Source organism: Equus asinus, chromosome 16 (assembly GCF_041296235.1).
Source record: "Equus asinus isolate D_3611 breed Donkey chromosome 16, EquAss-T2T_v2, whole genome shotgun sequence".
NCBI classification, from domain to species: domain Eukaryota; kingdom Metazoa; phylum Chordata; class Mammalia; order Perissodactyla; family Equidae; genus Equus; species Equus asinus.
In genome coordinates this window covers 14,904,024-14,931,969 of record NC_091805.1, presented here as the reverse complement: position 1 = coordinate 14,931,969, position 27,946 = coordinate 14,904,024, and the positions used below count along the sequence as shown (strand labels likewise).

The following is a 27,946-nucleotide window of genomic DNA, read 5'->3' as shown; positions in this document are numbered from 1 at the left end:
GCTATGCATTTGTGGAAGGAGATATATTGGAAATCTCTGTACATTCCACTCAATTTTGCTATGAACCTAAAACTCTTCTAAAAAATAAAGCATTTAAAATTTTAAAAATAAACAGAGGGGCCAGCCCCAGGCCGGAATGGTTATGTTCATGCACTCCGCTTTGCCAGCCCAGAGTTTCACCAGTTTGGATCCCGGGCACAGACATGGCACTGCTCGTCAGGCCATGCTGAGGCAGTGTCCCACATGGCACAACCAGAGGCACTCACAACTAGAATATATAACTATGCAACGGGGGACTTTGGGGAGAAGAGGAGAAAGGAAAAAAAAAATACTGGCAACAGATGTTAGCTCAGGTGCCAATCTTTAAAAATAAAGAATTAGGGGCTGGCCTCATGGCCAAGTGGTTAAGTTCGCGCACTCCATTCTGGCATCCCGGGGTTTCACTGGTTCGAGTCCTGGGTGTGAAAATGGCACCCCTCATCAAGCCATGCTGAGGTGGCATCCCAAAAGCCACAACTAGAAGGACCCACAACTAAAAATATGCAACTATGTACTAGGGGCTTTGGAGAGAAAAAGGAAAAATAAAATCTTAAAAAAAAGTTAAATTAAAAAAATAAAGAATTAGAAATAAAAATAAGTGGGAAAAAAGTGCAACGTTTATATTCTTAAAATATATTCTTTGGGGCCGGCCCCATGACATAGTGGTTAAGTTTGCATGCTCTGCTTCAGTGGCCTGGGGTTTGCAAGTTCAGATCCCAGGCACAGACCTACACACCACTCATCAAGCCAGGCGGTGACAGCATCCCACATACAAAACAGAGGAAGATTGGTGGCACAGATATTAGCTCAGGGCCACTCCTCCTCAAGCAAAAAGAGGAAGATTGGCAACAGATGTCAGCTCAGGGCCAATCTTCCTGACCAAAAAAAGTATTCTTTGATTTTAGAGTCAGAAGATGTTTCCAGCCTTAATTTCTCTTACTGCATCATATACTTTAATCATATTAAATTACTTGAAAGTTGCCTAGGAGAAACTATTATTTATCATTGAATCTTCAGTTCCTGTTAGCGGACTAGCATAAAGGGCCACAAAAGTCTAAAGAATAAAGACCTAAGAACTTGAATGCTTGGTTTCTAATCTCAGCTCTGCCATTTAATAGATGAGTAATTTAGGCAAACTATTTAATTTCTCTGAATTCCTAACTCAACAAAGGTTATCGTGAGACTCAGAAGAGATAATATGCATGAAAGCACTATACAATGACATATACATATAAACTGTTTTCATTATTTTAAGCTATACAAACTATTTTGCTACCACTTGGAGGTCTACTGACAAATCATCTCCCTTTACTCAGGAATAAAGCATTAAAGTAACTTCTAGAATCACCCCCAAAGGACTCAGGCATCCCCCAAGATCATGCTCCTTGCCATGTTCCTTTTTCAGACCTTTCTCTCTAAACTTTACTCTTGGTGTCAAAAAATTAACTGTTCTATGTTTTCCCCATAATAATAACTGTTATACAATACAGTTTTCAAACACTTCCATATGCTTTCTCATATGTAATCTCTACACATGCACACACATGTGCATATATATAGTGAGAAGATTTCAAAGAGCTTTTTTATAGCCAGTAATCTAATAGTGAGCTATGATATTCTTAACAATATTTAGATACATATTGTTCTAATATTAACATAAACTTAAGGGTTAGTAGGCAGTGTCTATTATCTGGCCTGCTTGTTAGATAATATCTAAATAACTACATATAATCAAACTACTGGCCATCTACTAATAGACTATATCTTACCTCCACCTGTTATACTTTCTTAAAACACCTTCAAGCACTGAGGCATCATTATCATAGACTTCTTATAGCAAACTGCTTGATTGTAAGTTCGGAACTCAGACTAAATTCTCACTCCTGTGGAAAGGCTTCAGACTTTGAGTTAAGTTACAACACCTAAACATTTTGTCATGGTTACAAATGCAACTTTATCTTTAGGGGAAAAAAATGGAAAAATTTTGAAGAGATTCATTTCTTACTCCTGCTAGGTTACAAGACAGCAGAAGTAAACTTAAGGCAAGTGTCTTTAAGACATTAAACTCCATCTATTTAAAATTAAATTGTTCTAGAAATCCTAGTTTTTTCTTAACTATAAATATCCTTCTTTAGGTAATTACAGCAATTTGGACTTGTATTTGGAATTAAGCAGTCGATAGTATTTGAGTGCCCATTTTACAGTATTTGATGGTTACTACAAAACTTGTTTTAAAAGACGGATGTTTTCGGGGCTGGCCCCGTGGCTGAGTGGTTAAGTTCACGCGCTCCACTGCAGGCGGCCCAGTGTTTCGTTGGTTCGAATCCTGGGCGCGGACATGGCACTGCTCATCAAACCACACTGGGGCAGCGTCCCACATGCCACAACTAGAAGGACCCACAATGAAGAATATACAACTATCTCCCAGGGGGCTTTGGGGAGGAAAAGGAAAAAAATAAAATCTTTAAAAAAATAAAATAAAATAAATAAATAAAAGACGGATGTTTTCATAGTCAACATTCTCCATGAAAAGTATCTCAACTATTCAGCAAATATTTACTGAGTGCTTACTGTGTGTATAAATTAGATAACATCCTTGCTCTCATTCAACGCATATTCTAGTAGAAGACAACCAATAAACAAGTTAATAAATGAAATAATTTCAGATAATTTGAAGTGTTTTAAAGAGAACTCTAAAGTGTTACTAAGACAGAGACTGACGGAGAGGGGCTACCTTAGCCAGGGTGGTCAGGGAAGGCCTGTTTAGCTCTTAAAAATTCTACTGAGGGGCCGGCTCCATGGTGTAGTGTTTAAGCTCAGCATGCTCCATTTCAGCGGCCCAGGTTCACGGGTTTAGATCCCAGGTGCGGACCTACACCACTCATGAGCCATGCTGTGGCGATGACCCACATATAAAGTGGAGAGGACTGGCATAGATGTTAGCTCAGAGCTAATCTTCCTGAAGCAAAAAAAAGAGGAAGATTGGCACAGATGTTAGCTCAGGGCTAATCTTCCTCAGCAAAAAAGTAATAATAAATAAAAATAAAAATTATACTAAAAATTCGGCACTAAGGTGGATAGTTATTTTGGCTAGAGGAAAAGGAGAAAGTCTGGGTATCATACTTTTTAAAAGGTATAATGCTTTCAGAAAAGCAAATGGGCTGATAAGGAGGTCTTAACGACCTCTTTGATTCTATTATCAAGAATAAATGTTTTCAGTTCTCTTCATCTTTCCCATTTATTGCCTTTCCCCATGTACAAATCTCTACATATCCCTTCATATCTACAGCTAAAAATCAAATTAAGTAGTTTGATACAAAGATAGTAAACAATTAATGACCAAATGAGTGTTATGTAACTATAATAGAAGTGAAGGGACCATCAAGGCAAGAAGAAAGATAATAAAACTTGGAATGAGAGGATTTGGTTCTAGTATTCTTAGCTTTGCTACTTAATATCTATATAGAGTTCTGGAAAAATCATGTATTTCTCTGAGCCTCAATTCTTTTATTCTATAAAACAGATAACACCATCTGTTTCATTAAATTGACATAAAGAATGAGAAAATATGTGAAAGGGGTTTACAAAAAATAAAGTACTGCCAAATGTTAATTATATACTCATCTTGGGCTGGAGTGGTGGGGATGGGAAAGGTTTCAGAAAAGAAAAATGTGAGCAGGGTCTTGAAAGGTTAATAGAATTTAGAAAGAAAGGAAAGAAGGAGGAGGGTTTGTGTTTTGGACCAAGAACACAAAACCCAGAGGCAAAAGAGCATAAAATGAATTTGATACAGCAAAAAGACTAGTCATATTAAAGCACAGGACTTAGGAAGGCTCGTTTTAGGAAGCAGAGAGAAAAAAGTTATGGTCAGATTGTTGAAAGTTTTGAATGTCGTTTTTTACTTAATCACTGCTCTTTCATGTTTTTCAAAAAGTGCTTTTGTTAAGACTTTGAAACAAACTTTATTTTAAAAGTTGCTTCATTTTGTTGAGTGTCAATTTACTTTGAAGCTGGTAAAATTACTTTTTTGGTTCTCATAGTAAGGTGAAGTGTTCTGAACAAAGTTTCATTAATATTTCTAGGTTTCCAAGGGCACTAGTAAAAAACTAACCTAAAAAGATGGTAAGAAGAGCTTTATCAATCATAATTCTCCTTGGACTATTGTCTATACCACCCAAATGTCACAGTACTTTATCATTTATAGTTATATGAGTAATTCCCAAAGTCTTCAAGCGTGACACTGTGTCATTGCTTGATTTTATAATACTTATCCTTCACAAAGCAGTATAGTATGACATACACAATTTTATTGATTTAATGGTTTTTACCAAAAAAAAATTTAAAATAAAATTCAAAAAAATTTTAAAGTACATGCCTTTAAAAAAATAAGATAAGTAAAACTGCTTTAAGAAGTTTATAGAAATTACTAGAGTCATCTGGAGACACACAGGGATCAGAAATATTTTACGCTTTTTAAAAAATCATTTCCTTTTTCCCCCACAGTGTAGAACTAATTTTATTCTGATATTAAAATGTATCCTAATAAAACAGTCTTTCTTTCTTACCCTCTTTTACAAGTCATTGAAAAGCTTACTAGAGGATTAGTGAACTTACAGTGAGTTAATCTCATCCTTTCGTAGCATTTTGGGATCACTTAAAGTGTTCTCTACAGTACTTTTCAATACTGATCAGAGAGCCAAAAGAAACAACAGAATTCCTACGTCATCTTAAAGATCTTGTAAATTCACATTTGATTATAACATATTATGTCGAAAGATCACATAATCTAGAGCAGTGCTATCCAACAGAAATATAAAGCGAGCTACAAATGCAAGCCACATATGCAATTTAAACATTTCTAGAATCCATATTTTAATAAAAGTAAAAAGAAACATGAAATTAGTTTTAATAATGTATTTTATTTAACCCAATAAATCCAAGATCTTATCACTGCACATGTAATCAATATAAAAATTATCAATAAGATATTTTACATTTTTTTTTGTAGTAAGTATTCAGAATCCAGTGTGAATTTTACACTTACACAGCATCCCAGTCAGACAGCCACATTTCAGGTCCTTAGCTTCATGTGGCTTAGCAGCTACTGTATCAGGCAGTGTAGATGTGGAGGTTTCTCCTAATCACCAGTGCTACAACCCAATTTTTAAGAAACCTCAACCTATGAACTTAAGTCTGCCACACACACACATCTCTCAGAAGCACATTTAGGGGAAACAAAATCTTCAGAGATGAACTCTAAAGAAAAGTTCATTTTCACTTTAAAGTAGTACTCCAGTGGTTGTTTTAGCAGCACATATACTATACCTGGAATAATACAGAGAAGAATAGCACGGCCCCTGTGCAAGAAGGACATGAAAATGTGCAAAGCATTCCATATTTCTAAAAAGATAAATAAGTGAGGTAATGGATATGTTCATTAACTAGAAGGGATGGATCCTTTCACAATGTATACATCTATCAAACTATCACAACATATATTTCAAATATCTTACAATTTTATTTGTCAATTATACTTCATTAAAGTTTAAAAATAAAATGGTATTCAATTTTTCATCTACAACAAAAGATACCTGTGAGGATCTTTTCAAAATAATACTTTACATTCAGAGTAGAGTATTGGGATTGTCTCTATCTACATATGCTCACTCAGTATACAATTTCACAATGTTGAAAGTAAAAGCAACACTAGGAAATGAGGAATTTATGTGATTTTTCACTTTATTCTTTTCTTAAATTTCTCCTCTCACAAGCAGCCATAAGGCATCAGAACCACTTGGAAAACTTAACCGGTTGGCCAGAGAGAGGGGAGTGGTTTGTGGCCAATGTGAAACAAACAGCTCCTCAGAGTAAGACAAGTAGTACAGCAAAAACATCTGTAGCACAGAGATAAGGCAGGAAAGGATAGGAAAGGCTGCTCTTTCTCCAAACTCTTAGGCTTTTGGTCAACACTGCAATAAATTAATTATCTAGCAAGTCTATTTAGCTCTCCAACTGTTTACAACTCTAAAATGATTTAATTTAAATCAGTACCTAATCTTAACTATGAAATATCTTTATAATACATTGCATCATTGAATGCATAATAAATTAAACTACTGCTACTGTGGAGACTTAACTATGATTCAAGACTTTATTGCAACCTTCCAAATATCAAGTATTAGGACAGGTATAAAAATAAGCCAACATGTTCTAAAGTATTCACTAATCACTATAAAATTAGGCCATTGACTGCCTAATTTCAAATACATTGAGCTATAATTGCTTAAAGAAGAACATTTATACATAGGAGAAAAAAGATTTCAAGAATAATTTGACTTTAAATGGATGGGTTATAATGTTTGAGTTTTTAATGTTTTGAAATATAGCCTTTTGGGGGAGAGGGGGCACCTGGTGGCACAGTGGTTAAGTTCATGTGCTCTGCTTTGGCAGCCCGGAGTTTGCCATTTCAAATCCTGGGCACAGACCTACACACCACTCATCAAGCCATGGTGTGGCAGCATCTCACATACAAAATAGAGGAAGACTGGTACAGATGTTAGCTCAGTGACAATCTTCCTCAAGCAAAAAGAGGAAGACTAGCAACCCATGTTAGCCCAGGGCCAATCTTCCTCACCAAAAAAAAAAAAAAAATATATATATATATATGTATAAAAAACATATATAAAAATATATGTATAAAAACATACATACATATATATATATGTATGTTTTATGTGTTTCCGCTTAAAGACACCTTATTTAATATAACATTGAACTCATGGCCAATAGCACTATAACTCATGCCTGAAAGAAGTTTATCTAACACACGTATTTTCTCCATAAGACACATCATGGCCTTCTTGAGCTTAGGAACACCAGGCAGCATTTCAGCACTTCACTGAAACATTTCTTTAAACAGTGAAATCACCAACAAAAATGCAAAAATTACAAAAATGCACTAGATAGACGACAAAGACTTGTTTATAAGAGTTGAAACAAGAAAGCTGTATATATATATATATATATAGCTTTTTAATTATCTAGGCTAAATCAGTATGTCAAGGAAAAGTTATTGAGACCTTCTTGTGTTATGTGCATCATGAAGGATAAAACGGTATTAAGACATCCCTGCCCCCAGGAGTTTATAAGATATAAAATAATACCTATGGTCTATTGCTGCTTTCGCCATCCAGTGGCAGAGCTGAGTACTGCAGCAGAGACTGTATGACCCACAAAGCCTAAAAATTTACTGTCTGGCCCTTAACAGAAAATGTTTGTCAACCACTACTCTATACAAATTATTCTTGACTGAAGGGAGAGGACAGTGTAAAAAAACCACTAAACACCATAAAATTTTACTATATCTAGCAAACTTTTAAAAAACTATAGTCTTCACTATAAACACTCAGCTTTCACTATAAAACATCAGTCTGGCTGATGGTAAAATAAAACTTGTACACTAATTCTCACCTAGGCATGTCTGCTAAGAGAAATATATTAGAATATTTATGGTGGTGAGTTAAGATGTTTATCAAAATGGGCTCATGTATTTTAAAAGGTTGACAAAGACTTTAATAATCATATTTCCATGTTGTCCAGCTTGACCATCCTCATCTAACTCATCACTCCTGGCCGTAAATGACTTTGGCTACTTCTCAAAATCAAATTTACCCTGAAAGTAGAAAATTCTCATTATTTGCCACACTTATGTTCTATAAAGTTGCCAGGGATGCTAGAGTCGTGAATGCTGAATCATTGTCCCTTAGGGAAACAGAAGGTTAAGTCAACTCATCAATATATAATCTTGTTTTATGTGTTTCCGCTTAAAGACACCTTATTTAATATAACATTGAACTCATGGCCAATAGCACTATAACTCATGCCTGAAAGAAGTTTATCTAACACACGTATTTTCTCCATAAGACACATCATGGCCTTCTTGAGCTTAGGAACACCAGGCAGCATTTCAGCACTTCACTGAAACATTTCTTTAAACAGTGAAATCACCAACAAAAATGCAAAAATTACAAAAATGCACTAGATAGACGACAAAGACTTGTTTATAAGAGTTGAAACAAGAAAGCTAAACACTCCCTTGTTGGATCTCAGCTGGGAACATAGCAAATTTTTTGCTGCTCTCCCCAAGCACATGTCTGCAAATGACTGGGAAAGCACCCTGAGTACTGATTTCGGAATTATAAATAAATTTCACTAAATGGGCAAACTTGAAGCACAGAATTGGTGAATAACGAAGGATCAATGTACAATGATGCATTACTACTGATCATCTCTAAATTATGAGTTAAAAATTATTTTTGAGCAAGAGCAACATTAATAAGTACACAGTCATCCAAAGTAACGTCTTTGGAGCCACATTTCCTTAGTATCTATAAAACAAGTGATGTGTGGGTATTCCCCTCTTCCTCATTCCACACAGCATACTGCTGCTTTGAGACTCAGCCTCTAGTTGGGCAAGTCTGAGCCCCAGCTTGGGTTAGGTTCCCCTGACCTTAAGTTGCCACATTTTTCCCAGTATCTCTACTCTATCACTTATCACAACTATATAACCATTTGTTTGCTTATGACTTACCCACTGGATTGTAACCTCCCTGAACGATCCTGGGTTTTTTTCCCCCAGAACTTTTTGTCTAGTAGAAGGCCTTACTTATAACACATTGCAGTTCAGTTAACTTGTACTGAGTGAATAATTCAATGAAATGAGAAATTACAAGGACCTAAAGTATAATGACTATCATATAAAAAGACAAATGGGTAAATTTAAGTAATAAATAGGCAGAATATGTACAATTTGCCAACCAACTATATGTGGCAATTTGCAAGGATTTTAGATTGCCCTGGTTTCTCGATTGAACGAAGGTGTGCACAGCTGGGCTACTAACAAAAGAACAGAATACAGGAAGAGTACATTTGAAGGGAAAGATGAATTCTGTTAAGAACAAGCCTATAACCCTATTAATCATCCCTTCACCTATGCTATTTCTATGCTTGGTAAACTTTATTGCTTGATAAGACTGTATTCCTAATTATTACCCGTGTTGTAGTAACTTGTTTCTCTGGTCAACTTCCCAACTATAATGTAAGATCATACAGGGCAAGGTTTATTTACTTTGTGACTCCTGAAAACCTAGTACAATATTCAATTGCACTGAATGTGAATGAAGACATCCAGGAGAGAGTTGGATATTCTGAACTGGGGCTTAGGAAAGAAGCCTTAGCTGGAAATAAAGATTTAGAATAGATCAAAACACAGGTGGTATTTTAAAGTGTAAAAGAGGAATAATTTTTGAAAGAATCAAAGACAAAACTCTGGGATGACCAGCCTTTAAGGGGCGCATCAATCAAGAGGAGACAAATGAAAAACACCGAGAAGAAACAATCAGAGATCAGCCAGGTGAGAGGTATGGCAAACACTACTGATTACAAACCAAACAGCCATTCCTATCTTCTTTCTGGCTAACGGATAGCTAACTTCTTCCAGAATAGAGTAATAACTCAAGGAAAGACGGAGCTTCTCCCAGTCCCATGGTTAGTATAAGTCAATCACAGTAATCACTTTTCCTTTTGCCAGTGACGGGTGTAGGGGTGGCCAATGAGATGTAAGGGAAATGCTCTGGGAACTTGGGGGACTGTCCTCCCTATAAAGAGATACCTACCCAGGAGAAACCCCAGCACTGCCTCTGCTTTTGGATGATGAAAATATGATGCTTGCTTTCTTACAACCCTGAGAGTACACATCTGTGACACAGTGAGAATAGTAGAGTACAAAGAGAACAAGAGCCTGGGTCCTTGCTAGTGTTGTTGCATCTCTGAATCAATCTTGGAACCACCTATCATTGAACTTATTGTTAAAGAGATTCTGTTACTTGGAGTTGAAAGCATCCTGATACCACTGGTGTCCCAAAAGCAAAAGGAGGATAGTGTTTCATGAACGATATAGGAAAGTCAAGAATGTACCCACAAGAGTGAGAATGATTTTGGATGCAGCAGTTACAGCTAATCATGGTAAGCACTAAAGAAAACATTAACTATGTGCAAGCATTACTCTAAAAACTTAATACATATAACCTTATTTAGTCTCTCACAACAATCCTATGAGGTAGATGGAATTGTGGGCAAAAGCCAGAATCTAGTAAATTGAATAATAAGAGGGATATGAAAATGGAATAGTAAATTTAGACATATCAAGAAAGTCATCTGAAGGAAAGGAGAGAGAATTGTAATAAGGGATGGATAAAGGAAGTTTTAAGACGGTCAAGAAAGGAAGAAAACAATATAGCGGAAAATAAGACATATAAAAATAAATAAAATACATAACAAAATAAACGATTGCTTAAGTAGGGTCACAGAGAAGATAGGAGGGCTTGGTAGCAAGGGTACCGACGAAATTTGAACAAAATTAGAAGTGGGCTCTAGATTAAAATAAAATAAATAAGGACAAATTTATAAATTTGAAGGCAAGAGGACTAGGAAAGCGAAAAAGTTCATAGATGCTATCAATGCTCTTAAAAATTTTGTTAAAAAGGAGAGCCACTACTAAAGAGCTGAGTATACAAGTAGGGCATTTGATAAGAATGGCGATGGTTTGGTACAGCAATTATAGGAAACAGGAAGGAAACTGATCAGAACAAGTAAAGGATTACTAAATCTTCCTGAGGACCTAGGCAAAACCAGAAACCATGACAAATGGATACTCACATCATTCATGAACATTTTATTAAGGACCTTCCACATGCCACAGCACCTTTCCAGGTACTGGGGATACAGTATGAACAAAAATCCCTACCTCATATACTTCACATTCCAATGGGAGAGATATAATTTTAAAATATTTTAATGATTAAAAACATTTTAAAAAATACTATATGAGATGTTAGATGGTGGTAGGAACTAAGGAAAATAAAGTAGGAAAGGGAAATAAGAGAATTGAAATTTTAGATGGGGTGGCCAGAAATGCCTTCACAGAGACAATGACATTTGTACTATGACCCCAAAGAGGAAAGGGGGAAAGCCACACGTATATATGTGGGGGTATAACATACCAGGTAGAGGAAAATATCCAGTACAAAAGCCTGGAGGTGAGGGAACGACAGGCATCTGTGAGGCGCAGCCAAGTCAGAATGATGATGTGGGGTGGTAAAGGTGTTGGGAGATGGTCAGAGGAATAATAGGTGGCTAGACAGTGTAGAGTCTTCTAGAACACTAAGACTTTGACTTGGATTGAGGGAAGATGAGAAGCCACTGGAGAGTTTTATGCAGAAGAATGACGGGATCATTTTGGCTTCTATGTTAAGAAAGACTGGGGAATGATGGTGGGCAAGGACAGAAGATCAATAAGGGGGCCAGCCTGGGGGCCTAGTGGTTGAGTTCATACGCTCCACTTAGGCAGCCTGGGGTTTGCTAGTTTGTATCCTGGGTATGAACCTATACACCACTCATCAAGCCATGCTGAGGCGGCATCCCACATAGAAGAACTAGAAGGACCTACAACTAGGATATACTGGGGCTTTGGAGAAGGGGAAAAAAAGAGGAAGATTGGAAACAGATGTTAGCCCAGGGCCAATCTTCCTCACCAAATTAAAAAAACAACAAAAAGGCATACCTTTAAGAAAAAAAGAGAAGATCAATAAGAATGAACTGCAATAGTTCAGGTGGTTTGGACCACGATGTAGCAGTGGAGGCACTATTTTATTTATTTTAAAGGTAGAGTCGATAGGATTTCCTGATGAATTAGATGTGGGATTTGAGAGAAACCAATAATGACTCCAAGGTTTTTCAGCTTCAGTAAACTGAAAGAAAAGAACTGCTATTTACTAACATAGGAAGACAGAAGAGCCGGAGGGGGAAATTAGGGAGTTCAATATGAAACATATTAAGTTTAAGATGCCTATTAAGCTTACATATGGTAATCTCTAACAGGCAGTTGAACATATAAATCCGGTATTCATAGAAGCAGTCAAGAGGGAAGATAAAAAATTGTGAATAGAAGTGATCTTCAAAACCAGGAGACTAAAGATTATACTAGAGTGAATGTAGACAGGAAATACAAAAGGTCCAAGGACAAAGTCCTAAGATTCACAAATGTAGTAGTAATAATAACTACTACTAGGAAGGTGAGGCCTCTTCCTTAGCCCCAGGAGATGAATCTTAATTATTCAAAACCAAGTATGATACCTGTTAGAGTAAGTCTGTGACTCAGTTCTGCTCAGCACAAGGCTAGTCCAATTTGTATCCAGGGGAAGGGGGTAGTAGAAAGGTTTTCTTGCTTTTTAAAGAGAAGAAGCTTTCTTCTACTTTACAATCATGACTGCATTAACACCAGGAACTGTGGCAACCATTATGCAATCATTAGGAGCATTAAGCCACATGCAGAGGATGGCAGGGGGTAAAGATGAAAAAAACATGGGATACCCCATATATTGTTGAGCTGCTAAATCAACTAGCTGTAGAGCCACTCTGCACCTGGATTTTTTGGTTATTATTCAATAAGAGTTTTCATAACTTATGGGCAATAGTACCTGATTATGATAATCTCATTTAATTTTCATAACAATGCTTAGGGTACCAAAGAACAAACTGAGATCCTAAAAAGGTTAAACTTGCAAGGCTCAATAACTTGGCACTTACATAGCATATGGTGAATTGAAGCTCATCTAAATGCAAAAATCTATTTTAAGTGATTAAAAGTTGTGGATTTAAAGAGTGGACACAACTGAAAGACAAAGGGATGGAAGTTGACAACTTTCAAAGGGAGGCTAGGAAGTAAGAGACTGAAAGAAAGGGGCAGTGTCAAAAGACTAGAAGAACAGATGTAGTACATTAGTAAACAAGCTAAAGTAAGGAGAACTCTTCTTGAGAGAAGAATATTGGAGTCGAAGATTTTTATTGTTTGAGTAATCTGGATGAAAACTAGATGCGGGCTGTAGCCATGAGTAGGGAGGGAACTGCATTCTGAGTGGTCAAGGATTGATTTAGTTAATATTTATTAACATCTACTATGTGGCACCCTATTTTATGCACTTGAATACAGTGGTGACTAAAACAGACAAGATGCCCTGTGGCACTCTCACTCTGCTGTAAAGAAGAGACAATAAACAAGTAAGCAACTAGAACTTTGGTGTGAACGGAGTTTTGGGCCAACACAGTCAGAGGCACTCAGTGGTATCTGATTTGAGATGAAGTTCCCTGGATGTGGTCTGGCTAGCAACTGAGGCCTTTACTCAGGGTTACAAAAAGAACATGAATTCGATGACAATCAGGATGACAATGACTAGCAATTATGTGATTATTTCAAATAATTTTACATACTCAAACTAGGAAATAAATGTTTAATGAATGATCATTAAGTTTTCCCATTCCAACTCTTCAACTCACTGCTTAATAAACTACAGACTACTCTTTTTTAGACTTAAGCAAATGACTATCTGAAAACAAATATGGAGTCTTTGCAAAATGATTCATGGTTTCATTCAACATCCACTAAGTAGAATAAGCCCCATGAGGATGAGAGTTGTATATTTTGTTCACTATTCTATCTCTAGAACAATGCCCAGGATTTTTACTGAACTGAATAAATGAAAAGATTAATAAGGACCTACTGGATGCCAGGTATTATGTTAATCGCAAAGATAAACAAGACAGCTCTGGCCCCTAAGGAGCTTACCATTTAAAGGGTCTAACTAAAATCTCTTCATCTTCACTTGTATCAAAGCACATAGTTAAGGAGCAAGGTTGCTAAGAATCTAAAAGTAATCTCTCTCCTGAATAAAAGGAATTTATTGTAGGCTTCATATGCTTTTAAATTTAAAAAATAAAATACCATTCTATGCTGAAAAATTACTATTTGTATCATTAGGTACTACAATTAGATGACCTGTTATAAACAATGATTATGATAAGTCACAGGGAAACAGTAATTTCAGATTACTCTTTCTAAAAATTTTAATTCTTTTCCTTCTCAAGTCCTTTCAAATACACTTTTTAAAAAATGAAGTGAGAATATCAGTTAATATGAAGCAACATAAAAGAAGAAACAGAATCAGAAGGCAAATTCCAGAGAGATCACTGCTATAAATAGAGACATGAAAATGTCAGAAGAGAGAAGCAAAGTCCCACTAAAAAACAACAACAAAACTATATGCCAAGTGAGTTTTATATCTCATACCCATCCCTCTTCAGTTAAGTATTCCATTGGCAAAGATCCTCCATCTTCCAGTGATATTTCAAAAAGTAAATCTTATGAGTAAAAGTAGATGTCTGATTACAAAAATCAAGATGTTTTCGGTTCTGCACAGATTCTTCTTCCCTTGGTACCTAAGAAGCAGAAAACTTCCATCTGAAACTTTAACCCACTCACTGCTTCATATAGAATTTATTTCATGAAATAAACAGGACAACATTAGGAATCTGGTCTTGGCTCTGTAATTAACCTTGTCACTTTGGACACGGCACTCAAGCAATCTGGGTCACAAGTGTCTCCACCATAAAATGAAAGAAACAGACTAGATGATCTTTAAGGTCTTTCCGAGTCTGATATTCTAAGGAAAGCTTGAGTGAAGCTACTCTTCAGTGCAATCTAGCCTCAAAGGCCCTCAACAGTCATAACGACATATTCAATAATTTGTTGAGCTCTAGCTTTGCAGGAAAACGGTAAGTATAATAATACAGAATTCAACTTGATATTTATTAAGATTTACCAACATAAAAGCACTAAGCTCTACTGGGGAAAGCAAAAAGTAAGATCCAGTTCCTCACTAGCCCTCTTTCCTATACAGAGGAAAAAGGAGAGAGGACAAGATCTCTGTATTTAGAACATTTACTACAGTCTAGCTGGGGAAACAAAATTTAATTCAGCTTAATTCTGTACTTATTAAATATTCTTTTTGCATAAAAGGGCAGTTTTCAAACTTTGATGAGCCTAAGAATCAAATATGATGCTTTTTTTTTTAATGTAGACTTCCCAAAACATGATTCACTAGGTTCAGGTGGGGCCCTGGTATCCACATTTTTACAAAGCACTCCAGATGACGCTGGTGACTCTTAAGAAACATTGCCCTAGCCTAGATCAACAAAAAGGTGACAGGGTTCAAAAACAGAAAATGTTTCTAGACCTTGAGTTCTAAAGACTATATGACCATAAAAACTAGAGAACAAACTGCAAGGCATTAAAAATAAGCAAAAGTCTGACAGAGCACAGAGATTTGCTATATTTCAGTGGTTCTCAAGTGTAGGTTGCACTTTAAGGATCAATCTAGGAAGTTTTTACATATACAGATAGGTCAATTAAATCAGAGTCTCTGGGAGTGGAGGTTGGGGATCACTGGAATTGGTTAGTCAGGTTAAGTTTCATGAAAAAAGATAATTTTTTATCGGACTCTTTTTGGGCTAAAAATTTAGTGCAAAAGGCAAATGTAACAGAAGTGAAAGCCAATGATGCATAAACATACGATCCAAGTAGGGAAGGGGAAAAAAAAAAAAAACCATGTTTTTGACCATAAAATAAAGAGAATGGAACAGTAAATTTATTTTAGACATTTTGGTTTTTTGTGTTTTTTTTAAAAGATTTTATTTTTCCTCTTTCTCCCCAAAGGCCCCCAGCACATAGTTGTATATTTTTAGTTGTGGGTCCTTCTAGTTGTGGCATGTGGGATGCTGCCTCAGCATGGCTTGACGAGCCGTGTCATGTCCATGCCCAGGATCCAAACCAGCGAAACCCTGGGCCACCAAAGGAGAGCATGTGAACTTAACCGCTCAGCCTCAGGGCCGGCCCGACATTTTGGTTTAGACGCAACATGCAAAATGAGTCTTCGAGGTAGCTGCAGACACAGGTTTGGAAACACATTTCGGGAATAAGTATAGGATCAATTTAAAGTAAATTATGAAACCATATATATCTATTCTGCAGTTTCATTATATATTATATTCTGCAGCATTATATATCAGCTTTATTATAAGTTATTGAAATGCATGCTATAGAATTAGCTAAAACCACTCAAGAACTGGGTAGCAGGGGCCGGCCCCGTAGCCGAGTGGTTAAGTTTCCACGCTCTACTTTGGCGGCCCCGGGTTTCACCGGTTTGGATCCTGGGCGCAGACCTAGTGCCACTGGTCAGGCCATGCTGAGGTGGCATCCCACATGCCACAACTAGAAGGACCGACAACTAAAATATACAACTATGTACTGGAGGTCTTTGGGGATAAGAAGGAAAAATGAAAAATAAATTAAAAAAAAAAAAAGAACTGGGTGGTAAAGACCAATTTTTTGAGACAGATGCTTTCAGGAGTCCCAAAATTTCAACCCAGCATTATCCCTAAAGTAATGGGAAGCTGGGAGCGTCATGGCTTACTAGCAAGGGCAGGCAGCTCTAAACTTTTCTCACTAAACTGATATGCAATTTCCTATACATTCTATGGCACTGCATTTTATCTCCTATGATCCTGGTCAAAGGACAGATCCTGCTTACAGACAGGACGCCAACAGATGTGTGCAACTAGCCAAACACTCTGTATATATTCAAAGAGGCTCTTTGTATGATATACTAAGGATGTTCCTTCTCTCACTATATTTGAAGCACCCTCTAAAGTAGAGAATGACACTTTAGCAAACCCCGCCACTTCTCCCATAAACCTTCCACCTTCACTGAAGAGTTCCTAAAAGGCAGATAAAATTTATTTTACCTTCACAAAGAAATTTGCCTCAAGTATTAATTATTCTAAAACATTAAACTGTGAAGAACTTTATTCAGAATTCTCAGAAGAGTCTAATCTAAAAACTCTTGATAAGCTTCTTTTGGCAGATTGGCTATTTTGTGGAGGAATCAAATATGTAGACAGTACAAACACTATCATAGGTGCTGTGTGTAACATGGGGGAGAAATTAAAATTAATCAACTCTATCTTTGTCTTGAAGAGGCTTACAATCTAGTTAGTGATGTGGACTACAAAGACATAAATCCCCTGAACAATGTATTTGAAAAATAACACTAGTCATCTTCAGACAGATATGTATACGTGTGTGTATATACATGTACACACACGCCATAAAGCACTATATACTTCAGTAAGGCACATTACTAATCCATCCAATGCAATTAACAATAAAGAAAAACAAAATTTTATCATGTAATACAACACATGGGTTCTTCAAATTTTGTAAGTAGTTTATTTTTACTACCTTACATTAAGAGCTTCCTTCCCATGGCGAATTTTGGCCCAAGTCTTGATAAAAACTAATGCAAATATTTTTAAAATCCAGGGAAGAAATACTAAGTTGTGAATCCCACTTTAGAAATTACAAAGAGATACATTTCATTGCTTGACTTTTTATAGATTCTTCCCATTCTTTCACATCAGGCTGCCTGAGTTCAAATCATAGCTCTAACACTTACTAACATGTGACCCTGGGCAAATTAGTTAACTTATCTGTACTCCAGCAAAATGAAGATTTTAATAGCACCTATCTCCTACAGCCATTGTGAGAATAAATGAATTTAATATATGTAAAGCACTTAGAACAGCGCCCAGTATATACCACTAGCTATTATTAGCTATTACTATGTTTTAGAGCATGCTATGCAGTAAAGACAGAGAAAAAGACTTAGACCCTACTGTCATGGACCTTACAATCTAGTAGGAATTCCAAATAAATGATAAATACTATTACAGTATTATCACCATGATATGGTACATGAGAACAAATAGGAATCCCCAAATTTGAGAGTTCTGGACGGGCTTTCTGGAAAAATGGAAATCACTGGGCAACAGTAAAATCAAAGAGGTGAGAAGTGTTCCAGACAAAGAGAAAGATATGCACCATGGCCCAAGGGCTCTACAGTTATGAATAGGTGGGAATGACAAGGATGGTAAAAGGCTGGATTTAGGGCAAATCGATGGTCATGAGGAATATCCTAGTGTTCTTCAATCTTTTAACAGCCCTTCAATCAGGATATATGACCAAATTTAGCATCCAAATCAGAGAAGAAATGTGTAATAACTGAGGGTGAGATGATACTATGGTAATGTCTGAGACAGAAAACAGACAGAAATCACTGTGTAAAAACATAAGACTTTTTATTATCCTTCATTGTTCGCTACTTTTCAGAAATAGATTAAATTGCTTTTTTTTTTTTTTGAGGAAGATTAGCCCTGAGCTAACATCCACTGCGAATCCTCCTCTTTTTGCTGAGGAAGATAGGCCTTGAGCTAACATCTACCCCCATCTTCTTCTACTTTATATGTGGGACACCAGCCACAGCACGGCTTGATAAGTGGTGCATAGGTCTGTGCCCGGGATTTGAACTGGCGAACCCCGGGCCGCCAAAGCAGAGCACATGAACTTAACCACTGTGCCACCAGGCTGGCCCCTGCTCTCTCTTTTTGGTATGCTGGTAAAAGGAAAAAGTTGCATGACTTACCAAAGGGCACATGGGTCAGACTTGAATCTAGATCCTCTGGGACCAAGTTCAGAGTCCTTTTCACTATATAGGACTGTCTTCAGTTTCAGACATTGGTCAAACTGTTGTTCTCCACAATGTTCCAAAGTTACATTTGTGTTAACAACTTTGTCCTTTAACATGCAAGTATTTCCTGCTTCCAATCACACCAGTCTGAAACAGAATCCTAGAAACTCAATCAGAAGAGATATAAAAGTCATTAAGACCAATGACCAACCGACTGATCAAATACCCTAACAACATCATAGACCATTTACTTTAATTTGAAGTGGCCACTTTCCTCCTTATATCTAACCAGACTCTGTTGTGACTGTGCACTGGGAAAATACAGGACTGGTCTGAATGACACACAGCATGCAGCATGAAGTTATCAGATCCCTCTGGCTAAGAGTTGTTAGGAGGTAGGTGATGGGTATAAAGGTGACGCAGGAAGCCTATACAATTTTGCCACTCTAAAATGCCTGTTCAGGGGCCGGCCCCCTGGCCAAGTGGTTAAGTTCACGCACTCCGCTTCAGCGGCCCAGGGTTACGCTGGTTTGGATCCTGGGCGTGGACATGGCACCGCTCACCAGGCCATGCTGAGGCAGCATCCCACATGCCACAGATAGAAGGACCTACAACTAAAAATATACAACTATGTACCAGGGGGGCTTTGGGGAGACAAAGGAAAAATAAAATCTTTAAAATGCCTGTTCAAAGAGTGCTAATGGATTATTTTTCTCCAGTAGCTATAAATAAGAATCTGTTAATATTTTACAGATTTAAAAAAAAATCCAATAGTGAAAAGTCATGCTAAAAAAGATTCACTCAGTCATTTGGTAACCAAAAAAGCAGAAGGTAAAATGAAGAACCATGCCAGTACATGTAGTAGCCCAACTTTTACTATCTTTACTAATCTTTTCATTCTGTTATTTGATAAATCTAAATGCCCCTGCCAGGCTTCTATAACCTCAAAAATACTGACTTCTGTTTCATCCTGAGGATGAAATATGGATATCAATTTCTGTGATAAGAGTGTGACTGTAAAATATAATTCGGCTGAATATTTAACCAATCTCTCAAAGCACAATAAACCGATTTTAGATTAGTTACAATACATCCACTTTTAAGAGGATTTATACTGCAAAGGGGAATAAACACAGTCAAGAAAAATCTGATTTCATCAGTTATAATGAAAACACCTAGAGCAACTAGCAAAGTACAAATGGCTTTGAGAAGATGGAGTGCACTCAGAATCAACCACATATAGTCTAATCCAAAGTCACTGGTTACAGTTTTCCCACAATTCAGTTGCTGTTGCAGAATCCTGGGTTTTACCAAAACTAAGATCTGAACATAGCTGTTTAATACAAAAAATTTACAGAAATGGAGTACCATGGACTGTCCCTTTCTGATTATGAAATACCAGAAGCTGAACTAGACGTTTAATAATACCAATTTCCATTTGTATAGCACTTTCCTCTTTCTGAAGAGCTCACAGAGATACCTCATTCAAGGACAGCAAGGCAGGTTATGATCATTATGTAGACGAGAAATCTGACACAGAGACTAAGTCACTTGCCCAAGGTCACAAAACCAACTAAAATGTAGAGGCAGATATTTTTCAATATTCATTCAACAAATACCTAGAATGCTAAGACTATGTGTTAGAGACTGGTCAATGGTAGAGACACACAAGGTCCTTGCTCTCCAGGAGTTTACATTCTAACAGACAAGAGACAATAAACAAGTAAAGACATAGAACACAAGATAATCTCAGATAAATGCTACAAAGAGAACATGGTAATGGGATAGAGAGTGACTGCAGAATGGCACAACCAGAGGTCAGAGATGGTCTAAGGCGGTGACATCTGAACTGAGGCCTGAATGATGAGGACAAACCACACACGTGAAAAGTCTTAAGAGCATATGAATCAGGCACAGGAAAAAGCAAGTATAAAAAGTCCCAGAGGCAAGAAAGATCATGGACAGCAAAGTGGCTGAAGTAGAATGAGAAGGACTGTTTAGAGACGGTGGCCTGATAATATGGAGCCATCAGGCCACTCAAAGAGAAAAGATTTAAAGTGCAATAGAAAAGACATAGGTGAGATGATCTGAATTTAAGCTTTAAAGAAATCCTTCAAGTTATTATATGAAAAACAATTATAATACAATCAGGTAGCCACTCTTGAGCTTTACAGGTACTGGTAATGGTCTGTTCCTTGAAGATCATTCCTAGAGAGTCGATACATGGGTACTTATCACTTTGGACACCTTACATGTATATTATATACTTTCTTGCACAAAATCTCATTATTCTGAAAAGGAAATTGTAGATAAGTAAGGGTGCAAGCAGAAAAACCAACTAGAATGCTAGTGTAACAGTCCAGGGCTGAAGTGATGGTAACTTGCGAGTAGTGGAGGTAAAAAGTAATGGAATTTGGAATATACCTTGGAAGTACGGTAAATAGGACCTCCTCATGGATGGAGGGGCAGGGGCAGGAATCAAGGCTGACCAGTGGTTCTCAATGAGGGGGTGACTTTGCCTCCCAGGGGACATCTGCAATGTCTGGAGACATTTTTTTTTCTTTTTTTAAGGAAGATTAGCCCTGAGCTACTGCTGCCAATCCTCCTCTTTTTGCTGAGGAAGACTGGCCCTGAGCTAATGTCCATGCCCATCTTCCTCTGCTTTATATGTGGGATGCCTGCCACAGCATGGCTTGCCAAGTGGTGCCATGTCCACACCTGGGATCCGAACCGGCGAACCCCGGGCCGCCGAAGGGGAACATGCTCACTTAACCGCTCCACCACCAGGCCGGCCCCTGGAGACATTTTTGGTTGTCACAATTGGTAGTGGGGGTGGGAGGTGGCAATATGCTACTGGCATCTATGGGTAGAGGCCAAGGATGCTGTAAACATATTACAACGCACAGCAGTGCTGCAAAACAAAGAATTATCTGGCCAAAAAGTGTCAATTGTGCTGAGGCTGAAAAATCCTGATACAGACTCACTCCAACTGGTTCCCATTCTAGAATACCCACACTTCCAGGATAATCTACAAAAAAAGGTAAAAAATAAGGTCCTTACTTATTTTCAACATTTAGAGACAACTAAAATTGTGTTAGACATGAAATAAAGTTTATTTGTTTGGAGGTAAATCATACCACTCTGTGGTTAACACTATGCTGCTCAGAAAGACTGGTATATAAGTCTAATTAATCAAATACGAAAAAATCAATTACTGATTAATAAATGCCATTTGTTGAACAAACTTTCTCAAAATATAACTGAAAAAATTCTACTTAGCAATAATGCCCAACACTGCTTTTACAATTTTTCTTATCAGTTATGCTTAAATCTATAGTTCAATATTTTCATTGCTTTTCCAAATATAAATTCCCCAATAATCTAAAGGGATGGCTATAAACACTGAAAAACATAATCAGACCTATAAACGGGTAAAATGGCAGGAAAAGCTCAGTAGTGAAAAATGACGGCCCACTTGTATCTATGTGCACATAAGTGTGTAGTTATCTGTCTACTTTGGGCCTTTTGCCAGCGGGCCCACTCGTTTTAGCTATCAGGAAGACTGCAGCACACATTTCCCTCAATTACACTAAGACTAGCAGTGGGAAAAGTACACTTTTAGACCTAATTCACAAAGCACAAAATGCCAAAGTTGGTAAAGTTCATTCCACCTCGTTCTTTGTTATGTAAAAGGAAAGAATTTTAGAAAAAATCACTGTGATCGCCTCCTAATCCCTAAAGCATCCTAAGGAGTCTGAAATCACTACTAGTGCAGTAAATCACGTGCCACAGTATGCTCAGGAAGTCTGAAGTCTGAAATTACTTGGTAACTGAAGAAGACAACATAAAACACACAAAAAAATTTTTTATCTACTCCCGGGATGACAATTCAGAACATTACCTTACATCGGAGTTCTCACAGGTAGGGGCCGGAGGACACTATTTCTAGGAAGGCATAAAGTCAATTTTGGTCAAGAAATGGATGCTGTTCTTAAATTATAAAGACCTCAATAAAACTGGATACGGGCACATACAATACTAGGTTACTAAGTTTGGTTAAAACTGAATTCAAGGAACAATCACGGTTTTGAAAGGTAAAGAAAAGGGCAGTCACATTACCACAGCCTCATCCACATTACAAAAACTTCCATATCGGCTTGGGAGCTCAGAGGCCTCCAGCCTGAATTCATCCCCACTTGAGAGAAAACTAACAACCTGACAATCTAGACGTAAAACACAGGGATACTTTACTACCGTGAAAATCAGGCCGAGTTTCCGCTGGGCCTGGCGGAAGTCGCCAGGAGCATCACCCGCGGCGCCGAGGCGCACTTCTCCCAGGCGCCCTCCCGGCTGCGGCGCTTTCGAGACACTGTTGCGTCGTTGTAACGTCTATCGACGTCACCTCTTCCCCGTGGATGCACAGCGTGACCCTCAGCAGAAAATCCACCCTCACTTCCTCCCTGAGGCGGCGACCGATAAGAAACAATTCCTCCTTTTTTCAGGCTTTCAGAAACTCGAGCCAACCGCGGCAGCCGCGGCAGTCTCACACACTACCCCAGAAGAACAACCACAGTGCCACAACTTAGGGCCGCGCGGAGAGGAGGCGCCAAATACACCCCATTCTCGCGAAATCGCAAACACAATTCTCGCGATATCTCTCTTCCTCTCCTTTTTCAGCCCCACCTCCACAGCAGCCCGTTGCATCAAAACATCGCGAGATTTTCTTCTTCCAGTCCCCGCCCCTTTACGGCACGATGGTCGCACAAGAATGTGATACTGGCTCAACGGCCGCCATTTTCTTTCTTTCTTAGGAGTTGGCTGAGGGAAGGTCTCTGCGAAGAAGCGGTAGCGGCCACTGTAGTGTAGACATGGCAGACTATTCAACAGTGCCTCCACCCTCCTCTGGCTCAGCTGGTGGTGGAGGCGGCGGCGGCGGCGGTGGAGGAGTTAACGATGCTTTCAAAGATGCGCTTCAGAGAGCCCGGCAGGTAAGTCTGGACCGCGCGGCGGGATCCCCACAGCTCACGGTAATTGGCCGTTGGCTGAGTAGGCCGCTACTTCTTCGCGCGTCAGGAAGAGGAAAGAAGTGCCCTTCTGGGCTCTGAAATGTGACGAGACTCGCGTTTCCCAACGTTGGTAATATCGGTTAGAGGCCGGAACTCGGTTTTGTGTTCTTGGTGCCTAAGCCACTTAAAACCTCAGCGCGTGCTACGCATAGCTGGCTTTAGGTCTTTCTCCCGCTTCTGCGGCGCTCGCGCTTCTTTCTCCAAGGAGTTGGCTTAGCATTTCCTTTCCCTCGGAGTGAACGTCCTTCTCCGTTGGAGTAAAGCGCACGTAGTTTTACACAATAGTATGGAAGGTTCTGGTAATGAGTTTGTGAAAGGACCAGGGGCTGTCCACAGGAGCCATAGTAAGGGAAAGGATGTGTCACTGAAGCAGTCTTCACAGCCTCCAGCTCGTTCGAGCTCTCTCTCGCAGTTAATCTTTCGGGCTCCTTCACTTTCACACCCACGAGGAAGAGACTACGGAGAGCACTAGTGTCCCGGGTTGGAATCCTTCCTCAGGGCGGGATTTACGTGTCAGTGTGTTCTACCAGTCCTTCCTCCTTATTTCTCAAAATGGCTTCGGGCCCATTATACCCGAAGTTTCAATTTGAATCTGCCTCTCTGTTCAGAGTCGTAAACTGTCCAGACCTCTTTGTATTACGTAGCTGCGTACATTTGCCCTGAAGGCACTTCTTTCTCCAGCGAGAGCTGTAAAAAAAAAAAAGTACGTGTACTCCAGGAAAGTGAATGATTTCTTAATTTGAACTTTACCTTTACTAGGTAATCCCTTAATATAATTGCAGCTTAAAAATGTGCGATGTTGGTATGAACTTATATGTAAGCAAAAGTAAGAATCTTTTTCTCCTTTTGACACTCTGCATATTAGGTGCTGGACGTTTTCAGTCTACAGTGTTAACCGAATGGTAATCCGAAACTAATTTTGTAGTATGTTTGATTGCATTAGGAGTTCACTTCGTTAACTTCTGTTTTATCCTCCAGTTCGATGAAAGGATCATTTGAGTCAAAATCTGTAGTGATGTAACAAATCGCTCTTATTTTTGTAATAGCAACATGTTATAAATAAGAATGTACCTGTACGTGCTTATAACCAAAAATATTTGGGGGGGTCAACAAAAAGTCATTAATACTAATCCTGCGATTTTTTTCATCTAGTTTTTTTAATTACTTCTGAGCATGCTTAGATAGTGACTGAAACATTTATATAGCGACAGGCGCTCTGTTAGTGGGGTTTTATTAGATTAGATTGAAAGACTCATGTGAATTTTGTTCAACTAGCATATTGAATTGATTTGTACCACCCTGTAGTTAGATACTGCAGATTTTTCTAATGTCTGAATTGGATTTCTGCCTTCTATAAAGCTATGATATAGTCAAGGAACCAAATGCAAATGAATAGTGGTATCTGATTAATGTTTTCAGAGATGAGTAGACCAAATATGGACAATGTTAATTCATACACTTGGTCTGTAAACATAGAGCTCCTACTATAAGTCAGGCAATGTACACAACGCCAGGGAGTGGGGTGCCTAAATGCCAAAGTAAAGGACTGATATTTTAAGCAAGGCATTGAAGAATGAGTGAGAGAAAAGAAGCAGCATGTGCAAAGGTATGGGGGGTTTGGGAATGACAAGAACCCAAGAGTGAAGTCACTGGAGGATAGTGTTGAGTGGGGTGAGGAGGGTGGAAAATGATGTGAGAAAAGATAGATGGATACCATTTCAGAAAGACTTCGGCTTGCCGTGCTTTAATTAAAAATTGGACTTCCTTATTTGGCTAAGCTATAATCTCCTGATTAAGGTAGACTGCTTTTTGAACATAGAAGTTGTCCTCAAACTATGGAATTTCTTGCACTCTCTTTATATGCCAGTAGGTCAGCTGCCCCAATGCCCTTGCTGTAATGATAATGATTCTTTAACAGATGTCTTTGCTATAACTCACTGGGGTTTTTTTTTTACAGAATTGATCTTAAATCTGAGATTCCAAAATTTGGCTTTCGAGTTGAGTTACCCGTTCTGATTACATTTGAGGATGTCTCTATCGGTGTAGCTGCTTGTCTGATTTTGTAGAAGTGGAATATAAGGAAGAGTACTTGGACTGAAGGAACAAGATAGGTTGATATCTGAACCACTTTTTCCTTATCTGTATAAAAGGATACTGAATTATATTTCCCAAATCCCCATCTAACCATAAGTTTCTTTTCTTTGTCTAAAATATTATGCTGTGTTCTTCGGAAGGAAGAGGTATAAGAACAGCTTCTTGCCCTCAAAGAGCCGTGTACCAGTGGGGATGCTATTGGCATTTTTAGCTGGAGAGTTCTTTGTTATGCAGGGAAGGAGGACAACTGATTAGGATCCCTGGTCCCTACCTGGTAGCATTTACTCTAGTTGATTGTTGCCATCTGGTAACCTAGGCCAAGTTCCCAATCTTTTTTCTAGAGAATCTCGATAGCTTATTTTTTAATGTGAAATTTTTAGATTTTTACAGTACTCTAAGCTAAATTCAGCACAGGGGCACCAGGTTGCTTCTCAAGTTTAGGATTGCCAGTGTATACACCTTAGAAATTTATATTTGTGTATTTCAAGCTGTAACTCCAGAGGATGAAGTTTGGATTCTTTGATTAGATGTTTTGTGATCACACTGAATAACAAGTTCTCTCTCTGACACATTGGAAGATTAAAATGTACCTACTTTTTTGTTCTCCTTAAGGTTATATGAAGATAGAAGTGAATCAGAGACTTAGACTGGATGAGTAGAGTGGTAGATCACAAGTTAAGCAGAAAATATCAACCCTCATCATTCCTTCCCTTCTACATGACTATTAGTAATTTTATCTACTCAATTATTCTTAAAATCTCTTCCTTAGTAATTGTAGAAAGTGATTCAGGCTACATTATGTTGTTTGAGTGCAATGAAAATTTTATAAAATAGAATTGTTGACTTTTTAATTACTGTTAATCTTTTCATTGAAAACTAGCATTTGAGTGTGTGTTTTTTTTTTAACATTTTGTGACAGGATAGCAAAGCTTGATTATAATATTAAGCAAAGATTCCTGTGTTGTAGAGATGGGACAGTGTTAATAAAATGATGGCCTAGTAATATTTCTAGTGTCCTTCATGCATCTTCACACTTCTGGTGCGTGGGAACTGAATCCATCAGGACCTTGCCCATAGTAGGTACTCAGTATTTATTGAATTGAATCAACAAATATCTGTAATGAATTAAAGTTGTAATGAAATTTTGTTTTGAAAATAATTACATTGTTTCAAAATTCGTCTTTTGAATCCGGACAATATGGCTATGTCAGATCTTAGGGATACAAAGAGAGATTGTATACTTTATTCTTCCATAGGCACAGTTTTCACAAATAAAACGTAATTTTATCTTTGGCCAGGACAAATAAAAATCTGTTAAATTTTTTAAATCAAATATTTGAAGTCTTGTGGACCATGCTTTGTAGTTGAATTATAGTATGCTGATTTGTTCATAATAACTGGCAATTTATATACTGCGTATTAGGCTCTGTGCTAAACATATCTTGTATTAGTTCATTGCAGTTTCATAACCATCCTCCAAGGTAAGTGTAGAAACTATTATCTCCTTTGTACAGATAAAGTGAATGAGGCACAGAATGCTTAAGAAAATCTGGCAAGGACACAAAGCAGTAGAACCAGAATCACAACCTACTGCAAATTGCAGTCGGACCCCAAAGCCTAGGGAAGCCTATAGTGGACTGAAAATTAGGAGATAAGTCATTTTGGCCTTTAGGTAGTTCTTAGAATCAGCTTTTGCACCGCCCCCACCTTTTTTTAATCTCTAAAATCAGGTGTATGGCTAAATAATCTCTTAAATTGCCTTTCAACTCCAAAATTCTTGGGTTTGAGGAATAGTCAATGAAGAAAGGTGAAAAATGCTAAAACAATGAAAGCATGAAAAATACTCATTTGAGAAGTAGACCAAGGTCCAAATGGAAAGCTTGAATTATTATTGTAAGTTAAAATCAAAGAAATTGCCTACACGAAATTCTGCTAGTCTAATAAAAATTTCATATAGGTGGAGTTTAGATTTCATGAATTATTATTTCTCTTAAATTAATCCTTCTTTTTTTGAGGGAAGATTGTCCCTGAGATAACATCTGCTGCCAATCCTCCTCTTTTTGCTCAGGAAGACTGGCCCTGAGCTAACATACGTGCCCATCTTCCTCTACTTGATATCTGGGATGCCTGCCACAGCATGGCTTGCCAAGCGGTGCCATGTCCACATCCGGGATCTGAACGGAATTGGTGGACCACGGGCCGCCGAAGTGGAGCGTGTACACTTAACTGCTGTGCCACTGGACCGGCCCCAAATTAATCCTTCTTGTAGTG

At 38.0% G+C, this 27,946-nt stretch overlaps 2 protein-coding genes and 1 non-coding gene across 35 annotated transcripts in view; 2 read left to right on the top strand and 1 right to left on the bottom strand.

Moving 5' to 3' along the window:
* DNAJB4 (DnaJ heat shock protein family (Hsp40) member B4) overlaps window positions 1–23,245 on the bottom strand; it is a 45,481-nt gene extending 22,236 nt beyond the window's left edge. The window contains exons 1-3 of one of the 4 annotated variants that reach the window (XM_070486661.1): window positions 22,770–23,163; window positions 22,417–22,460; window positions 18,471–18,675 (exon numbers count right to left, since the gene is read on the bottom strand). The gene's annotated coding sequence lies outside the window, so the exon portion shown is untranslated. Of the gene's footprint in view, window positions 1–18,470; window positions 18,683–22,416; window positions 22,461–22,769 lie in introns of all 4 variants that reach the window. The other 3 variants (XM_014849905.3, XM_070486662.1, XM_014849901.3) reach the window with 3 other exon arrangements.
* LOC123277777 (U6 spliceosomal RNA) lies at window positions 5,335–5,441 on the top strand. The gene has a single exon (XR_006514993.2). It is a non-coding gene; the product is annotated as a U6 spliceosomal RNA (small nuclear RNA).
* A 121-nt stretch (window positions 23,246–23,366) lies between the features above and the next one.
* Window positions 23,367–27,946, top strand: part of FUBP1 (far upstream element binding protein 1) — a 34,201-nt gene continuing 29,621 nt past the window's right edge. For all 30 annotated transcript variants that reach the window (XR_011494823.1, XR_011494821.1, XR_011494817.1 and 27 more), the window contains exon 1: window positions 23,367–23,503. Coding sequence is in view for 20 of the 30 variants with exons in the window: in XM_044748992.2 (XP_044604927.1) it covers window positions 23,384–23,503 (120 nt within the window). In the remaining 10 variants the exon portion in view is untranslated. The remainder of the gene's footprint in view (window positions 23,504–27,946) is intronic.